Genomic DNA, 21,430 nt, shown 5'->3' on the forward strand with positions numbered 1-21,430 from the left:
GGCTTTTGCTCTGTTTTCAAAATAAAGTATAAAATATGTGCAGTTTGTAGAAAGAAACGGTCTATTAGCGATTCAGTTTTCATGGACTGCAGTGGATAATCCGTCTGTGCAAAAAACATGCTCTGTAATCCATTTTAGGGATGAATAAGAGATTATTATTATTATTTATTATTTTTAACAACAGGTGGTGGTGTATTTTGAAAAGCCTGACCGGAAGTGCATCCTGCCTTCTCGCACTTGACGTCATCACGTCACTGTCCCGTTATCCGCGCGCTCAGAGACGAGTTCAGGGACGAGGAGAAAACTTGACGATCTGCTCCAGAAAACTTGATCAAACTGTGGATGTGGCGAGAGGGAGATGAGTCTGACTGCGCCCAGGTGGATTGTAGCGGTTTATTTGTGCGGTAAGTCACACTCTCACGGTGAAATGACCCGCAGCAGCAGCAGGTTGTTTTGTTTTTGCGCAGATCCGGAGCGCGGCGCACAGATTTGCGCTTTTACACAGACTTTGATTTATTATTATTATATTTTTATTCAGATGTTGTTGTGAATCTGCTGTTTTGTCCTGAGCTTCAAACAGATTTATACAGTTTTCATTTCATATTATATCATATCATATTCATATATTTGAATTATAATTAAAATATTAACTCATAATTTGTGCGGATGTGCAGTTTTCTAGACCCAGATTTGAAAATAAACCTTTAACTTTTTATAGTAACATGTGTAAATAAAATGCAGCAAACTAAAGTCTAGTAAAAAAAAAAAGAAAAAGTATAACATCAGTGGAACATTTGGGATTTACTCTGTATTTTAACTATTTCAACATAAATCCATCCTTCTGCTTCTTCTGCTGCTTTTCCTTGGTTCTCAGTGGTCCTCCTCCTCCTCCTCCTCCTCCTCCTCTTCTCTTCTCTTCTCTTCTTCCTCCGCTTCCTCTTCTTCTCTCATGTTTTCATTTCATTGTTGGGGGTTTCTCAGAAAACTAATAAAGTCTGGAATCCTCCTCCTCGGACTGTAAAGCCCCAGACCTGTTACTGCTCCTGCTCCTCCTCCTCCTCCTGCTCCTGCTCCTCCTCCTCCTCCTCCTCTTCCTGCTCCTCCTCCTCCTCCTGCTCCTGCTCCTCCTCCTGCTCCTGCTCCTCCTCCTTCTCCTCCTCTTCCTGCTCCTCCTCCTCCTCCTGCTCCTGCTCCTGCTCCTCCTCCTTCTCCTCCTCTTCCTGCTCCTCCTCCTCCTCCTGCTCCTGCTCCTCCTCCTCCTCTTCCTCCTCCTCCTGCAAACCCTCCTCATCCCCAATATTCCATTAACTGTTCAATTATAACATCAGATTGTATTCTTTATTCGTGTTATTTCAGTTGTTGCTGATTTATTTCTGTTCTGAGTGAATAGAAACTGATTTATAAACTGTATTTTTATTTAACCAATATCACAAACATAAAACATACTGAATATATATCACTTTAGACTAATAACAAGCCTGTGCAGGACAATTAAATGATGTAAAAGTGAGGCCTGTGGGGAAACTGCACTACAGGGAAATCTGGAGTTATTTTTTGTCTTTACGATAAGATTTAAAAGTTATAATTAACACTTGTTACTCATTACAGATGCAAACTGTGGACTAAAGTGTTTCATTCTGACATTTTTAACAATATTGTAGATGTATAATAGTTTTTGTGGTGTAAATCTGCTCTGAGGATGTCGTGTCAGTGGCACAAATGAGTTTTAATATTATCGTTTATCTTTTTCCATATAGTAAATATTCCCTCTAAAAATCCACAAACCCTGAGCATCTCGTGTTAAACCGTCCGCTCCAGGACAAGTCTGTGGACCACAGTGTAAGTGCCTTATTACTGGCATGTTTTCTTTGGTCCCTCCTTCACAGAAAAACCAAACATGTAAAGTCCAGTGGTGTTTTCTTTAGTGCAGCCGAGCCCTCTCCTCACATGTTCTCCAGGTTAAACTCGTCGTGTTACAGCTGTGTCTGGGCGTGTGTTCTCTCCCTGTTTGTAAAGAGAGTTTTTTATTTGCTGGAGTGACCTTATCTTTGGAGTAAGAATAGATGTTTACAGAACGACTGCTTTGGTAGATAATGTTTGAACTTTTCACACCAAATGTTCTGTATCAGTTCAAGTGGAGGACGGAGAATCTTTAACGTGTTTTCTGGCAGTGGTCAGTCTCCAGAAGAGTTTTATTTGTGTCTGTGCTGTCGGCTTGTCAAAAATATCAAAAATCAGATGCTAATCGATACTAAAATTAAACTTGTTGCTTGTTTTTTCTGCTTTATTTATCTGATTAACTGTTAATATCTTACGTTAACAAACCAGACACGTGTCCAGTTCTGTCTGTGCTTCATGTCGCTGAATAAATATAAATGTGTTACTTTAGCGTTCTTATTATTACAACTTGCCTTTAAGGATAAAATGTTTGCTCTTGGTCTCGGATTTTGTAAAATTAAGCTTTAAGTGTCTTGCCCATGGACGCAACGACAGCGTTCATCTGTAGGAGCTAGAATCAGCTCCGAGGGGCTGGACGGACCAACCAATGATGTTTATGTCGAGAGCGGGATTCGAACCACCGACCTTCGGCTCAGTGGACAAACACTGGCCTGTCTCTCTGCGTCATCGCTCTTGTGGCTCAGAGGGACATGTTTGAGGGGTTTATGTGTTTAATCATCGTCTAAATCGTCCTGTTTTGGTGTCATCTCCGTCTCGTTTCGGTGCTTTCACTAACTGCCTCTCCTCCTCCACAGCCGTCCTTCCTCTCTGCTCTTCAGTCCATGTTTTCGTGCGGGACGAGAGACGATATGCCGTCCTGTTCCAGTCTGTGGTCCTTCCCTGCCAGTACAACAGCGTCTCTACTCAGACCCCCGTCGTGCAGTGGGTGTACAAGTCCTACTGCCGCGATCGCACCCGGGACTCCTTCAGCTTCTCCGACAGTTTAGGAGGAGGTGTGGGCGGAGGCGGGACCGGTCCTGGGAGCGGGTACACCGGGCATGGAGGATACGGGACGCAGGGGGGGTACGGAGGGCGATATGAGACGGGTACAGCCAGTTACCTGGACTGTGCGGACAGCGGCCGGACGGTGCGCACTGTGGCCTCTGTGTCTGGATCCTCCATTACTCTGTCTGAGTATTACAAGACCAGAGACATCTCCGTCATCAACAGTGAGTTTAATTCAAAAACACGTTAGGCCTGAATGAGACGATTGTGTTTTAATTCAATGTACCAAAGATCAACAAGAAACAAGATCAACTCCCAAACCTGATTCTTGTGAGTTTGACGCCGTGTTCTCTTCTCAAAAACACACTTTATTATTAGTCTGTTACATCTCTGAAGCTCCAAACGCTCTGTTCCACTTTGTGACGTCATGAAGTGGTAGTTTTCAAGTTACCAGCTGCTTTTAACCTTTAGTTCAGTAGAGATCGGACATTCCAGGGCTGAAATGATCCAAATGATTCTAGAGACGATGTGTGGAGTTTAAAAACACATGACATCACAAGGTGGAACACAGTGTTTTCAGTTTTAGAGAAGAGCTCAGCCTAAATCTGCAGGTTTGTGTGTTAAAACATGTGTGAATGAAACAAAACACAACTCCAGGTCTGTGTGTGACGAGGAAACAGAGGAACAGATCAGAAACGGCGTAACGTGTGCTCTTTAAAAAGTGTGTTTCATTTCCAGAGGCGTCTGAGGCACATTTTGAGACTCAAACTTGACCGTATCTCCTTTTTTATTTCATCTGACTGTGCCTAACTTTTGGTTAAGTAACAAACTCTTAAAGTTCAACATGACAGCAGAAGAGTTAGGAATAATTAACATATCTATGGCATCTGTTGGTCTGGTGGCGCCGACTCCAAGGAGATGTGTAAGATTTATGCCACTGTGCGACTTTCTAGACAACGCTACATCTTGTTTGGACAGTTTCCTTTTTAAATGTGTGAATAAGCACTAGTATTCTTGAGTAGATGTGTAAATTTCATGCGTCTGTCAGTCCATGTGTGTTGCGTAACAGGTTTAACAGTTTAATAAATACAGAATCTGTTAATATGACACATAAAACAGAGGATCGATCGTCAGCTGTCAGTGTTTAGCAGATCTGATCTATAGTGTTGTACTTCGTGTTTTATTTGTTCACTGAAGAAGGTGAAATGTAAAGATGCTGTTGTTTTGTTCTTTGTTTTATTTAATCCACACGAGTCCGGCTCCACCTCGGCCACATCTCTCAAATTCCTCAACGTTTTCAGATAAACTTTCAGTGTCAAACTTGAAAGAACAAATACGACAGAACAAAATGTAAAGGAGCAGAGACTCGACACGCTCAGGAGTTAAAGGGAAAGCGAGGGAGCGTCCGAGGGCTGTGAATGTGGGTTTGTTCTTAGCTGCAGGATTGATGTGTCTTTAAGATGAAGTGTCCTCTTCTCCAGGAACAAGGACAAAAGGAGTCTCACTCTGTCTGATGTACTTCAATGTCTCTCTTTCACTTTCCCTCAAAGATTTGGTCCGTGTCGCAGCAAAACACATCTCTCTTTCTTTCCTTTCCTTCCCCCTCTGTCCTCTTCCCTCTGAACACTGCAGCGATGGCGTGAAAACACAAGACCAAAGCTTTGAGTGTGTTTCTCCTTTGAGACGCCCAGTCATCCATACTCATGTAATCCTCTCCAGGGTCACGGGGAGGCTGGCGTCTGTGCCAGCGGGCGGCGGGGACAGGGTTAACGTCAAGTTTACTCATTAAAACTGCTGGACTGAAGCCGTGACACTGTTAGTTCTGCTCTGTATGCGACTTTAGAAAGAAACTGTAGATACGTGGATCATTTATATTAAAAATGCATCGTCTCTGTGCAGTTTTTGTCACTCTCCACAAATGTTTTGGAATATTTGGAGGTCGTCCAGGTCTGAATCACAGTAAAAGCCAAAAATAAAATCTGTTAACTGGACATAAAGTTGTAGGAGTGAAGATGTTTGTCTGCTCATCCAAGCCGCGGCTTGGATGAGCAGACAAACATCTTCACTCCTACAACTTCTCGCCAACTTGACACACAAATTGAGCAGCTGTTGAGGAAATCAGCCTTTTCCTCTCATTAGTTTCTGCTAAAACAAAGATTAACCTCGACCTAGAGATGAAATTCAAACAAAAATGTACTTCACCAACCAGTCAGAGTCTGTGCACTTGACATTTCCAGGCAGAGACTCCACGTTTACGCCTAATCTATGAGTTTTATACACGTGCTATAGTGACACGACACTGTGGTTTAGACTGAACGCCTCTTCGTTGGTTCACAGGCCTCTGATCAGACTGTGACGAGCGTCCGTGTCGTCTCTTGCTCCGATTGTTGAAGCATATTTTGAGTCAGAACACGCCTCTCAATAAGTCCCTACGTGGTTATTGACTAGATTTATAGATATATGTGGAATATCTTGTACATATTTCTGCGTCACAGCCATAATCTAATCCTCGTCTTCACCTGAGCACTGGACAATAATGAACTGTAACAATAAAATAATAAACTCTGGGAGAATAGCTAAGCATAGTTATTCATTCTAACGTAGCAAAAGGAAATTTCACAGGCTGCAGTTTGGAAAAATGTCTAAACGGTTTGCACAGCCTTTGTTAAACTGTGTGTCCCTGAGTCGTCTGATCCACAGTCAAAGCTCAAACCTCCTTTAAACACGTCCTGAAACGCACTGGACTCTTAGAATCATCAGTATTTCAGTCCTGTGTCCTGAACATATTAAAAATGTGCATTATGTTGAGTGGAATCTTAAACCCCAGATCGATCACAATAACACAAAGATCTCTGAATGTTCTGGAAGCAGACGCACTGGCCCGGAGCTTCCGTCTTCCATAGAAAATCGGAAAAGGAAGTGAATTATACCGTACAACCCTTTTCCTGTCTCCGAACTGGGTCAGCGCTAATGGGACAAAGTATTTAAACTGAGATAAGTCTTATGTAAACCACGATGTCAGATTTGTGTAGATGACATCACGAGGTGGAACAGAGTGTTTCCAGTTTGAGAAAAGTCTAAATCTGCAGAGTTTGTGTGTTAAATGTGTGAGAATGAAACAAAACGCAGCTCCAGGTCTGTTTGAGATGATGACACATAACTCAGATCAGAAAACAGTGTAAAATGAGCTCTTTTAAAATGCGTGTTTCATTTTCAGAGGCGGATCTGCGGATCGGAGAGGTGCAGTGGGGCGACAGCGGCGTGTACATTTGTAAAGTCATTATTTCAGACGATCTGGAAGGACAAAACGAAGCCTCCGTGGAGCTGCTTGTGCTCGGTAAGTTTTCAAATGTAAATGCTGCAGTGTAAAGGTCAGTTAATAGAGGCGGCTGTCGTCTAAAAACAGGTGAATAAATAAATAACTGATAATTAAAATGAGCTGCTTAACAAGTAAAGAAGTAACTGAAATGGGTTTATGTGATCAGTAGAATCTCACTCTCTTCATCTCAACATGACTTCCATTTGAAATGCTGCATAAATTCTTATCTTTACTCTCAACAAACCTTTTATTCCACTGAAAAACAGAAGAGAAATAGTTCAGCCTTTGTTTTTGTACTAGATTATGTAGATATAATAAACACACAGACTCCAGCCTCTGATTTAAACATTTATTCTGTTCATTTCATAAAAGGAGATGAGTTTAAACCATCTATGTTCACTTGATGGAAAAGTAGTGGAAAAGCTGCTCGTTGAACTTTGATACGTGAACTTTTAATCCAAGATCTCAGGTTTATTTCAGTCTAAAAACTGCCCGAACTGAGATGGGACGAAGGTTTTTTGGTTATTTTGCTTTTGCTTTTGTGTAAAACTGGAGAATTGGTGCCACAGATGCACTTTGACAATGTGCTGATGGACATTTTTAATCACATCTGCTCCTGTTTTTATGTTTTAAATGGATTTGTGTCGTGGCCCTGCTTCTTTACTTTGTTCTGTATTTTTAAACGAGTCTGAGTGCGCTCATTGTATTTTCCCTGGATGAATCAAACACATTTGTTCTGACTAATATTGCTGTGGTTTTGCTGAGTTAAATTCTCACTTTGAGCTCGGCCCTCGATGAAAAGAATCATTAACTTATTGTAAATCGTTGGTTGACGTTGGCTTGAGTTAAATTGTCCAAACACGATCGTCCTGTGTCTTTTCTGGTCTCTCACAGTGGACTCCTCAGGGGCCAAACTCCAGAAGCTCGGGTCCTGGTGAGGAGGAGTATTTTGTTGGTGATTAGCCCACTGTGCTGATTTTACACTTAAGCCTCATTCAAACCTAGCGCCCTTTTGAAATCCCTCGCCTTAAGGATTCTGGCTGTGATGGGTCAAAGTTCACCACAGTTAACTCTGATTTACTTTAAATATCCCCACAGTGTTCCTCTTTATCACATGACCGACGCGGCCCCTCAACGCTCAGATTTACTACTGGAGCATTGTGGTATTTCTGCGCCGCTGTGCCCCTCGTAACCGTGGAAACCTGGTCTTTTGTGCGATGTATGTGCCTCTGTTTGTGTCAGGGCTGACGTCGCACAATCTGAGCCACCACCAAGAGCTCTGTCCTGTAAATGTTTTCATATAAGTGCGATGTTTGCAGGGAGATTTCAAAATGTTTCTCCTCTACAAACTTTGCAGAGTTGAACCTGTGGACGACTCTGTGAGAATAACATGTTTGGTTTGACTGTCGTTTGGGTTTATGCACGTTTATCAAATTAGTGTAACGTTTAAAGTGTGTTGTGTGACGATGAACGGTGGAATTATATTTATTTATTACTTTTATATTCATAACTTTATAGTGTTCATGTTCAGCCTCTTAAATCTTCCATCTGCAGGTTTATTTAACATCAGTAGACGCAGATGTCAGACCTGGCCCCTCCCCCTCACAGACAGCAGTAACATAGGCAGCATCTAGTGGTGAAGTGTGAGAATTACAACAGATCGACTGATGTAATTTACAGATGGAAACGTTAAATATCACACAAAACTGACTGTCATGAGCTTTAATCCATGTTATAATCCTGTTTCCTCCTAAAAACAGACCTGGAGTCGGGTTTTGTTTAATTTATTATTAGTCTGTCACATCTCCAAAGCTCAAAATGCGACGTTCCACCTTGTGATGTCATTAAGTGGTAGAAATTTTCTAGTTAACAGCTTCTTTTACCTTTAGTTCAGTCGAGATAAGTGGCAACTCCAGGACTGAAATGATCGAAATGATTCTATAAATGAAGGTGGAGTTTAAAAACACAGTGGAGCACTTCCTGTATCACCACATGATGACATCACAAGGTGGAACAGAGTGTTTTCAGTTTGTGTGTTAAACATGTGAGAATGAAACAAAACACAACTCCAGCTCAGTTTGAGATGATGAAATGTCAATACATGAATCAGAAAATAGTGATTTGGACGTTTAGGCTCAATCTGAACGAGCAGAGCAAAAAATAAACTTTACCTCAAGTTAAATAAATGTTTTAATATATTTCACATACATCTCTCTCGCCTTTGGGCAGTGGGCTCATGTAAAGCTGGACTGAGCCGTGTGCAGACTGGGCCACATTCCCTCGTGTGTCTGACTCCACTCGACTAAATGATCTGCACTTGTTTCATAACAGATTCACTGGAGCTGTGGCTCAGGATAAGACACATTCTTGAACCAGTTTTAACGCGGTTTCCATCTGCCACAGTCAGGTTTAGCTCAGATAACAGAAATTAAAGACACTGTTTGGAATGTTCAGTCTCACAGATGTTACATGGAGGAAAAAAGAGGGAATGAAGTCATGAAAATGTTCAGTGGATCAGGAGGGAACGAACATGATTCATCTGAGCTCCACCACTCGACCTCCTCCTCTGCACCACGAGTGAACAGGAGTGAACAGGAGTGAACAGGAGTGAACAGGAGTGAACAGGAGTGTGACTACAGGAGTGAGACCAGGAGTGCAGGAGTGTGAGGGTCTGTGGTGTGTGTTTTGTGTTTTCATGTGGGAGTGACAGGCCCATGCTGCTCTGATAAATGTCTTAAATATATCATTGATTTTCTTCATCTTCATCCTTTTATTTCTCATTTAGATCGACTTTAGGCAGGTTTAGTCCAACTATTTTAAGAACCACAGTTCAAACAAATCACAGCATTGACACGAACTGAAAATACTGATGATGATGATGATGATGATGATGAAGAGGCTAATCCATAATATTTATTTAAAGGTCCATGTTACACTATTTTCTCATCTGTTTTTATGTTGTTTTCTCATCACACACAGACCTGGAGTTGTGTTTTGTTTCATTCTCACATGTTTAACACACAAACTGAAAACACTCTGTTCCACCTTGTGATGTCATCATGTGGTGATACAGGAAGTGCTCCACTGTGTTTTTAAACTCCACACACCTTCATTTATAGAATCATTTGGATCATTTCAGTCCTGGAGTTGTCACTTATCTCGACTGAACTAAAGGTAAAGTTGTTCCTCAAACATGTGTGAATGAAACAAAACGCAGCTCCGGGTCTGTTTTTGTCGAGATAACAGCGTTAGAACATGACTTAAGTCTCATTTGACGTAACACAGGACGTTTCAGTGAGTTGTTTGTCCACAGGGGTTAAATGACCACCTGCCGTCTCGCCCCAGTTCAGTGAGTAAGAGTCTTGAGGAGTTTTAGCTCTGCACACTCACATTTCTCTGTGGCTTATAGTTTGCTGACTGGGCGCTCTCTCTCTACACGCACACGGTGATTTGGGGATTTGCTGCATGTGCCTCTTTTTACACCTGCTCAGAATTATCCTGAAATGAATCATGCTCCCGTTTGTTTTCACGTACCTCAGTTGATTCACTGTGTAACTTTTCTGGTGGAGTAGATGTTATTTTCAAGTTTTTCATGGTGTTTTTGAGCCGTAAAAACAGCTGTGATTAAATAAACACACATTAGATCATTTTAATTCTGTACTGGAGACAAACAGAAGGTTACACAGTGCACTTTTAATCTCAACGGGGACGATGTGGAGCTTGTTTTTACTGCCGTCTCTTTGCATGCTGCTGCGGACCTGTCCTCTGCACTATATTAACCCCTTCATTTCTGCTCTCTTCTTCACCTTCTGTCTGTGTTTTCCAGGTCTCTCAGCTGTACCTGAAGATCTGCTGCCAGGCTTTGATTTGAAGATAATGCCAGGTACGGGACTGGGGCTTTAGAGCGCCCTCACCTGGCTGCTTCGCTCGTACTAACGCTGCTCCACTGTCGCAAACATACAGTAGATTTAACAGTAGTGATTCATGTGTGATGTGTTTGGGTTTGGGGTTTTTCTCCCTTTGGTTTTTCCTCAAATTTGGCTCAGGAAACAAAGACGGGTCAGGGTTCTTAAGACGCCGTAGCTCCAAAAAACAGTCCTACAATAACACAAAATGGAGGACAACATTTAGAGTTTCCTATAAAATCTCATCTTGTCTCATCCTCACGGACCAGACCTCGTGTGTCGTGTCTCGTCTCATCTTTAATCGTGTTTCTTTCCATCCCTTTCACAGAGAGTACAGTATAAAACCTACTAAAGTCCTCTCTAATATATCAAGTACAACTCATAACAATGATCTTTTCCCTTTAGTAGCTCTAATCACAACAACTCCCACATTCCCAAACACCACAGAATGTTTAACTGGAAGCTTTCGCCATTGAGATCTCACTCCTCACATAAATCTGTCGCTGGGATGAGCCTCTGCGGTAAACACTTATTATGGTCATTATAGTTATTTATGGCTGCGATTAGCACATAGCCCCGAGTCTGTGGACACGGCCCTGACATAGAGCGTGAGTTTGACTCATTTGAAGTTGTTCTAATCTCATTTTAACCTCAGAAGTGTTAAGTTATTAAAGTATTGTCTGGAATCCACAGAATGAGCAATGAATCACTCACACCCACAGAGATTAGGGACTTATCTGGACATTTTGTTGACGTTTTGTTGCTGATGCTGCTTTTCCACCTTCAAGACGCTCAAAACAACTGAGAAACTGTCACATTTTTAATAATAATTCACAAAAACTGGATTTATAAACTGGTGCTGTGATGTTTTGGGCGATACTAATGAAAGTATATACAGCTTTTCATCCATGTCACCCACAACATACATGCATTTATTATATTTATATATTCTTTTTAATCTGATTATAGTTTTGCAGTTTATCAGAAATGTGCTTAAGCGTGTTTGTCAATGTATCGCACAGAAAATGAATGAACTGTGAACATAAACTCATAAAAATGTCTAATCTGTCCTCCCTCGTCCTGGTCCTGTTGGTTTAGTCTTAATTTGGTCCTGTTCTAGTTTATGTTTAATCTGAATTTAGTTCCATTTTATGCCCGTTTTGTCGTGACGTGTGGATATTTAAATGCAGCTATAGTCTGAAAATCAGGTTTGGCTTCAGTTTCGTTTGTTGTGACGAATCCGGAGTATCTTTCTGACATAAACTGTCTGTTCCTTCCTGGAGCGAGGGCCAGTTTCCTGTCTCTGTCTCGGTGTGAGCAGTGAAAAGATGGTGTGGAGTTTTCACATTGTTAAACATTTCCTCTTTGTCCTGCTCTTTCCTGTGCGCTCTGTCCTTACACACTGATACATCTGGTTTATCTGCCCTTTAACAGATACAACTATCTCATGTCCTGTCTTCAGTACAGATGATCGCTGTTGTTGTGTCGAGGGGCAAGACACTTAACCCCCTGGTGTCTGCGTGCTCTGATGTTTGTGTGCGAGTGTGTGTGTGAGTGTGTGAGTTACAGGTTGATGCCCATCTGTGCTGTTGTGTTTTGATCATAGTCTGTTTATATAAATGACAGAGCTAACCTGTTAGCCGCCGCGCTACAAACAGGAAGTGATCATGGTGCACTTCCTGTTCCATCGACTCCAATTCCAATTCACTTTCTGTGTTAAACTGTGTCCTCTCTGTGTCCCCTCTGTGTCCTCTGTCCTCTCTCTGTCTCTGCTGCTTCAGACTCGTCTTTTTGGTCTTAAATGTTCGTATTAACCCTCTACATGATCCTGGGGTTAATTTTTTTGAGTTATTTTTAGTTTTAGGGTTTGTTTGTTTTGTTTTTTTTTTGGTATTTTGAGTTGGGTTTTTTGTTTTTTTTTGTTGTTTTTTTTGGTATTTTTATTAGAATTTTTTTGTTATTTTGACTTTTTTTTTAGTTTATTATCTTTTTTGTTATTTTGACTTTTTTTTGTTTAGTTTTTGTTGTTATTTTGAGGGTTTTTTTAGTTTATTATTTTGAGTTTTTTTTGTTTATTTTTGTTTATTTTTTTTACTTTGAGTTCATTTTTCATTTTTTGATAAACTCTGTCCTCTCTCTGTCTCTGCTGCTTCAGACTCATTCTGGTCTTAAATGTTCGTATTAACCCTCTACATGATCCTGGGGTTTTTATTTCACTATTGTGTCTGTAAATCAAGATCTGAACATTAATAACAGACAAATCAGGTCCTTCTTTCCCCGAGGTCGCTCCTGTTCGTGTTAGCGACAGGTTCGATTGCTAGCGCTCGCTCCCTGCTGAACCAGCGGTGTGGAGGGTAAGGGGCGTTACCTTCACCAGCCTCTCTCCTGATTGGCTCTTTGGTTGCTGTGATACTCATGGTCAGAATCCCAAACATAAAACTGTGCTCCAGATTATCCGCTCTAATCAGAGTGAACGCTGTGGTGACGTCACACTCACTCAGTCACTTCTTTACACAGACGATGGTTCTGTACTCACGATACTTCACAGTTTGTCTTGCGTTTTCCCCAACATCTCGACACAAAGCCCAGTGTTATGATGTCACTTCCTCGCCGTGTCGTTTGCAGGATGTCACTCTGCTCTTTGACCCTTTTCACTTTGCTGACTGTGTTTTTATCAGAGAAGCCAGCGGGTCATGAAAGTGCGTTAGCTCCGTCAAATCTCTGGTTCTGATACTTTGTCTTACGCCCGTGCTGCTGTCGTTGTGTTGGCAGAGTGGGTGTTTGTGGGGGCGGTGGCTCTGGGCTCGGTGCTCTTCTTGTTGCTGGTGGGAGTCTGTTGGTGCCAGTGCTGTCCTCACTCGTGCTGCTGCTACGTCAGCTGCTGGTGCTGCCCGGACACATGCTGCTGCCCCCGACACTGTGAGACCTGCACACACAGACGCACACAGACGCACACAGACACACACAGACACACACAGACGCACACAGACGCACACAAACGCACACAGACGCACACAGACGCACACAGACGCACACAAACACACACAGACGCACACAGACGCACACAGACACACACAAACACACACAGACACACACAACCCAGTCACTGTTCAGACCTGATATAATAAAGCACAATCAGTCATTATTTTGTTGTTACTTCATACAAACATTTAGGTACTGCATGTTTTTGTTGTTCACAGTATCTTTATGTTTCTAGTAGATTGAGCGATTAAACTATATTCAACTTTAGTATTTTTTTATTTTAGTGTCCGTTTAATCACCATCTTAGTTTATTAAATGCATTTTGTTTACACAGATACGTATCGTGGATAATACACTCTCAAACCGTACAAACTCATGTAAAACTGTTCCTTTTTAGTGTATGAAGCAGGTAAAGGCATAAAGACGGGCCCCTCCACTCCGCTCTACCCTCCATATTTTGTGTCCGGGGTCCCGGCCATGGTCCCCATCACGCCCCCGTCTCTGGTGGACAAAGCGTCTGTGTCTGTCCCTCCGTCAGACGCCACTCTAGTCACAGGTAAACAACATTTGCTTTTATATCTTGTACATTTGGTTGTTTCTAAAGACAGAGCGTTTGTGTAAAGTTCTGTGTAGTTTGATAAATCATTTTTCTAGTTCCGGTTCATGCGATGAGCGCCCCCTACTGCGTGCCTTCAGTACAGGATCAGAATTCTCTCAGGGTTCTGCAGTATGTAGAGAAACAACTGGCTCATTTCAACCCCGCCAGGTCCACGAGCCTCCACTGTAAGACTCCGCCCGCTCTGTGGCTCTGTCCTCTCCACCTCTGGATCATCTGGGTCTGCTGCAGCATGGCTTTATCTCTCAACATATTTATTTCTTCTGTCTTTATGATTGGAGTCTCTGCATGTTTCTCAGCCTCATGTTTTAATTATTAAACTTTCCTGTAGTTGATCTGTGTGATGAGCACGAGCGTAGACTTGAAAATGAAACTGTTTAACATTTCTTAATATTTTTGTACAGACTAAACACTGCTCCAACTTTAATAAACCTGTTTCTTATTTATCTGCAGTGAGTACAGACAGTATTCTGACCTCCTTAAATATTTCACTCTTTGTTATATTGCAGCCATTTGCTAAAACCATTTAAGTTAATTTAAGTTTCAATTTTTGCAGAATTATTAAAAAAAGAAAAACTGAAATATCACGGGGTCATAAGTGTTCAGACTCTTTATGTGACCCTCATATTTAACTCAGGTTCTGTCCATTTCTTCTGTGTTTGATCAAACTGATCGGACTTGATTAGGCCACACCCCCGTCTATATCAGGCCTCACAGCGTCAGAGCAAATGAGACTCATGAGGTCAAAGGATCTGCCTGAAGAGCTCAGAGACACAACTGTGGCAAGACACAGATCTGGTCAAGGTTAAAAAAACGACCAGACGACCAGAATCCTTCAGAACGTCCGGCCAAACTGAGCAGTCGGGGCAGAAGATCTTTGGTGAGAGACGTAAAAAAGAACCCAAAGATCACTGAGCTCCAGAGAGGCAGTCGGGAGATGGGAGAAAGATCTAGAAAGTCAAGCATCACTGCAGCCTCCAGCAGTCGGGGTTTTATGGCAGAGTGGCCCCGACAGAAGCGTCTCCTCAGTGAAAGACCCGTGAAAACTTTAATAATCCTGCAAACGGCTGCAATAGAACAAAGAGTGAAACATTTGAGTGTCTGAATATTTTCTGTCCTCACTGTAAAACGACGTGTTTATTTTATTTAAACGTTTTGTTCCTCTTCCAGCGAGCAGCGCCTCTGAGCTCAGTTCTCTTCATGAAGGAGAAAACAACAACTTCAGAAAAACCTTCAAAAATGTCCAGAAGAAAGCATTACCTGCGATTCTCGACGTAGACCTGACCCTTGACCCCGAGCCGCCGCGTCTCCATGACAACGTACCCTCGCCTCAACGCTACCACGACGACCCGACGTCACCTCGCCGTCAGCACCACGACGACCCGCCGTCGCCGCAACGCTACCGCCACGTCGACTCTCCGTCGTCGAAGCGTTTCCATGACGACCCGCCGTCGCCGCCACGTCACCGGGACAGTCCACCTTCGCCCCCTCGAATCAAACCGTCCTCTCCTCTGCACTACCGCCCCAGGCCCCTGTCGCCGCAGCGTCACCGTAACAACCCGCCTTCACCCGAGCGCCACCGCGACAGCCCCGCCTCATCGCACCGTTACCAAGACAACCCGCCGCAGCACTACCAAAACAACCCGCCCTCGCCACAGCGCTACCGAAAGGACCCGCCGTCGCCGCAAAGGTACAGGAAAGACCCCCCCTCTCCAAAACGGTACAGGGACGAACCGGACTCAGAGCCGTACTTCAAACAGGAGAAGCCTCCGGTCCAGCGGCGGTTCAGCGACGACGCTCCGCCCCCTCAGAGCCGAAGACCAGGAGCCAAACACCAGCCAAACCCCCGAGACCAGGACCATCAGAGGTACAGAGGTCACGGTTCACTTCACACAACCTCTGACACGTTAAAATGACAAATATTTATAATCATTTCATTCATAAATAATCATTTCATATCTTTAGTGGGGGGCCTCACTTTGGGGTCTGGGGCAGTGCAGGGGGCCCTAAAAAGTTACACAATTGACCAAAAAGTGGTTTGCAACAGTTTACTACTCACAATACTGTAATACTTTCTGTGATTACTATGAATAAATGTGAACATCCATAGGTATATTTAAATCATTTCACAAGTTCGATGAAAGTGACAGAACAGCTCAGGACACAGTCTGCTGTTCATCTACATAAGAGAATAAACAGAGAGAACAGCTCAGGACACAGTCTGCTGTTCATCTACATAAGAGAATAAACAGAGAGAACAGCTCAGGACACAGTCTGCTGTTCATCTACATAAGAGAATAAACAGAGAGAACAGCTCAGGACACAGTCTGCTGTTCATCTCCATCCCACAGACACTGACCTCCTTTGAACAGACTGAGGGTCAGACCTGAGCCAGAGAAAAGAAATGGTTTGAGAGGAGATAAAGAAGAGATTTTTGTTAAGATGGACAGATACAAGGCAGTGTCCAGCAGTAATCTGACCAGGACTGAAGAAGCGTCTTGAACGAGCAGCTAAACGTCTTCACTTCTGACAGATAAACTTTGTTTTTTACTCTGGATCAGACCTGGACGACTGAGGGACACAGACAATAACAGCAGCTGTTACTGTGAAGAGGTTTGTTATGTTTGTTTTCAAAAATGTTTGCGTCTTGTTTTCAGGTGGAACCCACGCTCTGAGCATCTACAAAGGAAGTCCTATCGCTCTGGTGAACGGACTGTGTCTCTGGACGAGCTGGAGGAGTTCGCTTTTTCATATTCACAGAGACGAGGCCGAGGGGCGGAGCGAGGAGCAGAGGACGGGACAAACTACGAACTCCAGGAGTTTAGTCAACACAACACTTACGATAACAGACTTACACAGCAATATTATCCCAACGAAAACCACACGGGACACACCGGTGACCGCGACGACTATCCCAGGAGAAAAAACAGGCGGGACATCAGCCCTCTAGCGTCCCCCAAAAAGAGGAGAGGGACCTGGGACACCGATCGCCCCGTACCCCCTCCTCCGCCCTCATCGTCCTCACAAGAAAAAGACTACGACCCTACGTTTCTCAATAGTCTTCTGGATCGTAAGGCTAAGCTACGAGGGGTCAGCCTGGAGAAAGGAGCGTCGAGAGGAGACGGAGGGTCAGACACGCCCTCCAGAAGCAGCTGCAACCAGGGCAGCGGGGAATCGCACAGACACTCCCCGAATAACAGGCCCGATGGAGACTCTTTACTTTACTCAGACACAGAAACAAACAGGAATCAAAGTCCATCCTGGAGACCTGTCCCGGGGAACAGCGTGTCCTCTCAGCCGTCTGCTCTGGTCCAACCTGGACGCAGAGAAGAAACGAGGGAAAAGCCGAGAAAAATGGTGAGTTTGTAGATTATATAATAGGTTATGTTCAGGTTCACGTTGTTTTTGAAAAGAATATTCAAATTTATTATCCACAAATGGTGAATCTTGTCATTATTATTCAGCCGCTGGTTCCACAACCTCCACAAACTTAATCTTATGGTTTTAATCATGTGTTTGGGGCTGAATAATGGCACCACTGAAGCTGTTGTGATTTTAAAAAAAGTTTATTTACGCTGACGGAGAAGACACTGTTTGCCAGTTTTTGTTTCATGAGGATCGTCTCAGTGATTGCAGAGATATTCACCATAAACATGTTGAATAAATGTAAAATATGAGACAAACAGCAGCAAATAGGGAGTGGAGAATGTGAAGCACAGACTGTTTGTATAAATGGACGTGTGTTAAATGTGTTTGACCTTTTGACAGGTCAGGTTCAGAAGCTTTGAGGATGAAATCTTTGACCTCTAGGTAGACGCTTGTGTTCCCCACGACCTTTTAACAACTAAAACAGCTGAAGTTCACTGGACCAACCCAAATCTGGGACAAAATGTGCACTGGCAGGAAACAAACAGAACTGCACAGGACTCTCATCTTGTCCCAGATTTTTAAGTAACAGTTTGGTTTTAAAATGTTTTTCTTTGTATATATAATAAGTAACTGTGTGTTTCTTTTGAAGCTGAACAGCCTCCACTTGGTTCTGGCTTCTGTAAATTTCCCATTGATTTTTCCCGTAGATTTAATATTAATAGTTTTCAATCTCGGGCTGATCAGCTGTTTGGAAACAGGACTCAAGGTTTTACACAAACTGTATAAAATCTGTTTATGAAACGTCATAAACTGTAATTAAGTTATTAAAAACGCTGCCTTGAATCAGTTTAAACTGTTCTAGTCGTTACCTCACAGCTGGTTGGCCTCTGTTGTGCCTCGAAACCTTTAATATTTGAAATATTTGAGTGAAAGTGAATAAAAGTGAAACTGCATGAGCCAGAGTGGACAGGACGACTCCAACAACACAAAAGCTCAAATATGATCATTTTCATCACGTTTTCTCGTTGCAGAACACCGTCCTCAGCCGGGACTCTCTCATCGTCTGAAGGGCCAGGAGCCGCAGGAGCCGCTGGAGCCGCTGGAGCCGCTGGAGCCGCAGGAGCCACAGGAGCCACTGGAGCCGCTGGAGCTGTTGGAGCCGACTGGACACGCGCCTCTTGAATAAGGCTTTATGTGCTGTCACTGCACAGATGAGGTCATCAGGGGTCCATCCTCGTCTCGTCTCTCTTCTCTTGTCTCTCTTGTCTCTCTTCTCTCGTCTCGTCTCTCTTCTCTTGTCTCTTGTCTCTCTCGTCTCTCGTCTCTCTTCTCTTGTCTCTTCTCTCTTGTCTCTCGTCTCTTGTCTCTCAGGGCTGGACCTGGACTTAAGTGGACTCTGTGTGTGACCTGGACTGTCCCCTCAGGACAGACCGAGGGAACGGGACAATGGGACAATGAGGCTTTTCCGCAGTGATGAAAATATAAAGAGACTTTTTGTTCTAGATTTCTACTCACACTCTGGATTTCAAGTTAAAGACGCAGTATGTAACTTTTCTGGTTGAGTGTCCACTACCTGCTCGTCTCCATGGTGATGCTGCTCCCCTCACCACCACCACTGGAAAAGTTTCGTAGTGCAGCTTTAACCTCCTTATATGCAGCTAAATGAAAGGTGACAGCTGAAGTTTTATGCAAATTGTAAATAGTATTTTGTAGTATTTTTATCTTTGTATTTTTACGTCTTTACTAACGACAGTGATCAATGTTTTTGCACTAAATGTTTAAACCCACATAGATCTGGAGTTTGTTAAATCGTTTTAAAAATGTTGCTTCTAAAACAATAATATCTGACATGTTTCCAGGTCCCGTCCTAAAAAGTCTCTGTTCAGAAATATTATTTTTAAAGTACTGTTGAAGTACTGTTGAAGTACTGTTGAAGTACTGTTGAAGTACTGTTGAAGTACTGTTGAAGTGTGGAGTTTACGGCTCGGTTTGCTGCCTCCTGGTGGACACAGAAATAACCTGTTTGTAAATGTTAAAGGGTCAATGCCTCGCCGCCGCTCTGATCTGACGCGGCTCTGATCTGATGCAGCACAAACCAAAATGTGTTTTATAAATATGAGGGTTTCAGTTTGACACAACGATAAAACTTTGTGTATTTATATTTTTCAGCCTGTTTTTGTTTGTCCCAGATATGATGTAAATTATGTTTCTGTCTCAGTTTTATTCTTGTTTAATATCGACTTTATTTCTCTCATTATCGTCCAGTGTCAACAGGAGCGGCTTTAACACGTTTATCACCTCGTTTTGCTTCTTTGTATAAACTCTTACATGTTTGTTTTAGAGATAAAGTGGAGTATTTTTTATTTGTTTTGATATTGTGATGTGTGATTTATAAATGGCCTTTACAGTTTTATCTCTCGTCTTGATTATAAATTCACATTTTTTATATATTTGATTTAGTCTGTATCATATAATCCTGTAATGATCACACATTTTAAAGTTTAATCTGTCACTGAAGTAAATAATAGATGAAAACTATAATATTAAAAGTGATTTATGTCACGACCTCAGAGCAGATTTAAAATATAAAAACTATTATAAATCTACAATATTAAAAACAAACATGAGCTTCAATAAAAATGTCAGAATAAAACACTTTAATGAGTCACAGTCGAGTATTAATTCTGACTTTTACAGTTTAAATCTCGTCATAAATCAAAAAAAATAACTCAACATTTCCCTGTAACACAAAGAAAAAACTTCCCACGATGAAAAAATTACCCAAAAAATATGATTCAATCTGTCGTTTCCTGGAGGATAAAGTCAATACAGTGAATATGGACGGGCCTCGTCTCCTCGGGCCTCGTCTCCTCGGGCCTCGTCTCCTCAAGCCTTGTCTCCTCGAGCCTTGTCTCCTCGTCTCCTCATCTCCTCGTCTCCTCAGGCCTCGTCTCCTCAGGCCTTGTGTCCTCAGGCCTCGTCTCCTCGGGCCTCGTCTCCTCGGGCCTCGTCTCCTCAGGCCTTGTCTCCTCGTCTCCTCCTCTCCTCGTCTCCTCCTCTCCTCCTCTCCTCGTCTCCTCGTCTCCTCCTCTCCTCGTCTCCTCCTCTCCTCCTCTCCTCGTCTCCTCCTCTCCTCCTCTCCTCTCCTCGTCTCCTCGTCTCCTCCTCTCCTCGTCTCCTCCTCTCCTCCTCTCCTCGTCTCCTCCTCTCCTCCTCTCCTCGTCTCCTCCTCTCCTCCTCTCCTCGTCTCCTCCTCTCCTCGTCTCCTCCTCTCCTCCTCTCCTCGTCTCCTCCTCTCCTCCTCTCCTCGTCTCCTCCTCTCCTCGTCTCCTCCTCTCCTCCTCTCCTCGTCTCCTCCTCTCCTCGTCTCCTCCTCTCCTCCTCTCCTCCTCTCCTCCTCTCCTCTCCTCCTCTCCTCGTCTCCTCCTCTCCTCCTCTCCTCTCCTCCTCTCCTCCTCTCCTCCTCGTCTCCTCTCCTCCTCTCCTCCTCTCCTCCTCTCCTCCTCTCCTCCTCTCCTCTCTTGCCTGTTGTGTTTTGTGTTCAGGCTCATGACTCGTGTCTTTGTTCTTTGTTGACGCTTCACTGCTGCTGTGTCAAACTTTTACTCTTTTATTTTATTTAAAACATAGACACATTATTTGTTCAAATGATCCTTTATTTTTTTAAATATCAAGATATTTTTTCACAATTTTCATCATTTTGGCGACAAAAGTTTAAGGATTTATGGAGTGAGAACAAACAGAACAATGAAGTGATTTGGATTTAAAAAACTCCACAAACATGGAGAAAATAAGCCCTCGAATCAGAGGAAAAGTACTTTTAATAATAATAATAATAATAATAATAATAATAATAATAATAATAATAATAATAATAATAATAATAATAATAATAATATTCCGTCCTCCTGGAGCCTGTCTGGGGAGAGGATGAGTCGAGGCAGGACTCACTCAGGTCAGGACTCACTCAGGTCCGGACTCACTCAGGTCTGGACTCACTCAGGTCAGGACTCACTCAGGTCTGTACTCACTCAGGTCAGGACTCACTCAGGTCAGGACTCACTCAGGTCAGGACTCACTCAGGTCAGGACTCACTCAGGTCTGGACTCACTCAGGTCTGGACTCACTCAGGTCTGGACTCACTCAGGTCAGGACTCACTCAGGTCAGGACTCACTCAGGTCTGGACTCACTCAGGTCTGGACTTTCTGTGGATTGTGTCTGAGCCGTTTCCTCCTCAGGTCCATGTGAAGCTGGAGCGACACAGATATTTATATCCTGTGACTGAGAGAGCAGAC

General features: G+C 43.1%; 1 protein-coding gene across 1 annotated transcript; it reads left to right on the forward strand.

Annotated features, from left to right (window-relative positions):
* The first annotated feature begins 286 nt into the window (after positions 1 to 286).
* On the forward strand, positions 287 to 19,433 carry LOC117393927 (immunoglobulin-like domain-containing receptor 2). The gene is made up of 9 exons (XM_055230919.1): positions 287 to 404; positions 2,754 to 3,167; positions 6,161 to 6,280; positions 12,940 to 13,086; positions 13,547 to 13,705; positions 13,804 to 13,932; positions 14,936 to 15,632; positions 16,423 to 17,122; positions 18,166 to 19,433. Exons 1-9 carry the CDS (start codon positions 359 to 361, stop codon positions 18,199 to 18,201), a joined length of 2,448 nt encoding a protein of 815 aa, XP_055086894.1. The 5' UTR covers positions 287 to 358; the 3' UTR covers positions 18,202 to 19,433.
* Positions 19,434 to 21,430: the final 1,997 nt, after the last annotated feature.

Source organism: Periophthalmus magnuspinnatus, chromosome 3, assembly GCF_009829125.3.
Source record: "Periophthalmus magnuspinnatus isolate fPerMag1 chromosome 3, fPerMag1.2.pri, whole genome shotgun sequence".
NCBI lineage: Eukaryota > Metazoa > Chordata > Actinopteri > Gobiiformes > Gobiidae > Periophthalmus > Periophthalmus magnuspinnatus.

What these genes read in the sequence shown, in the direction of transcription:
- LOC117393927 (XM_055230919.1), top strand. Translation starts at nt 359, where the DNA reads ATGAGTCTGACTGCGCCCAGGTGGATTGTAGCGGTTTATTTGTGCG. An exon ending in AGACGCCACTCTAGTCACAG is followed by an intron (nt 13,706 to 13,803) that starts GTAAACAACATT and finishes TCATTTTTCTAG; the next exon opens with TTCCGGTTCATGCGATGAGC. An exon ending in CAGGTCCACGAGCCTCCACT is followed by an intron (nt 13,933 to 14,935) that starts GTAAGACTCCGC and finishes TTCCTCTTCCAG; the next exon opens with CGAGCAGCGCCTCTGAGCTC.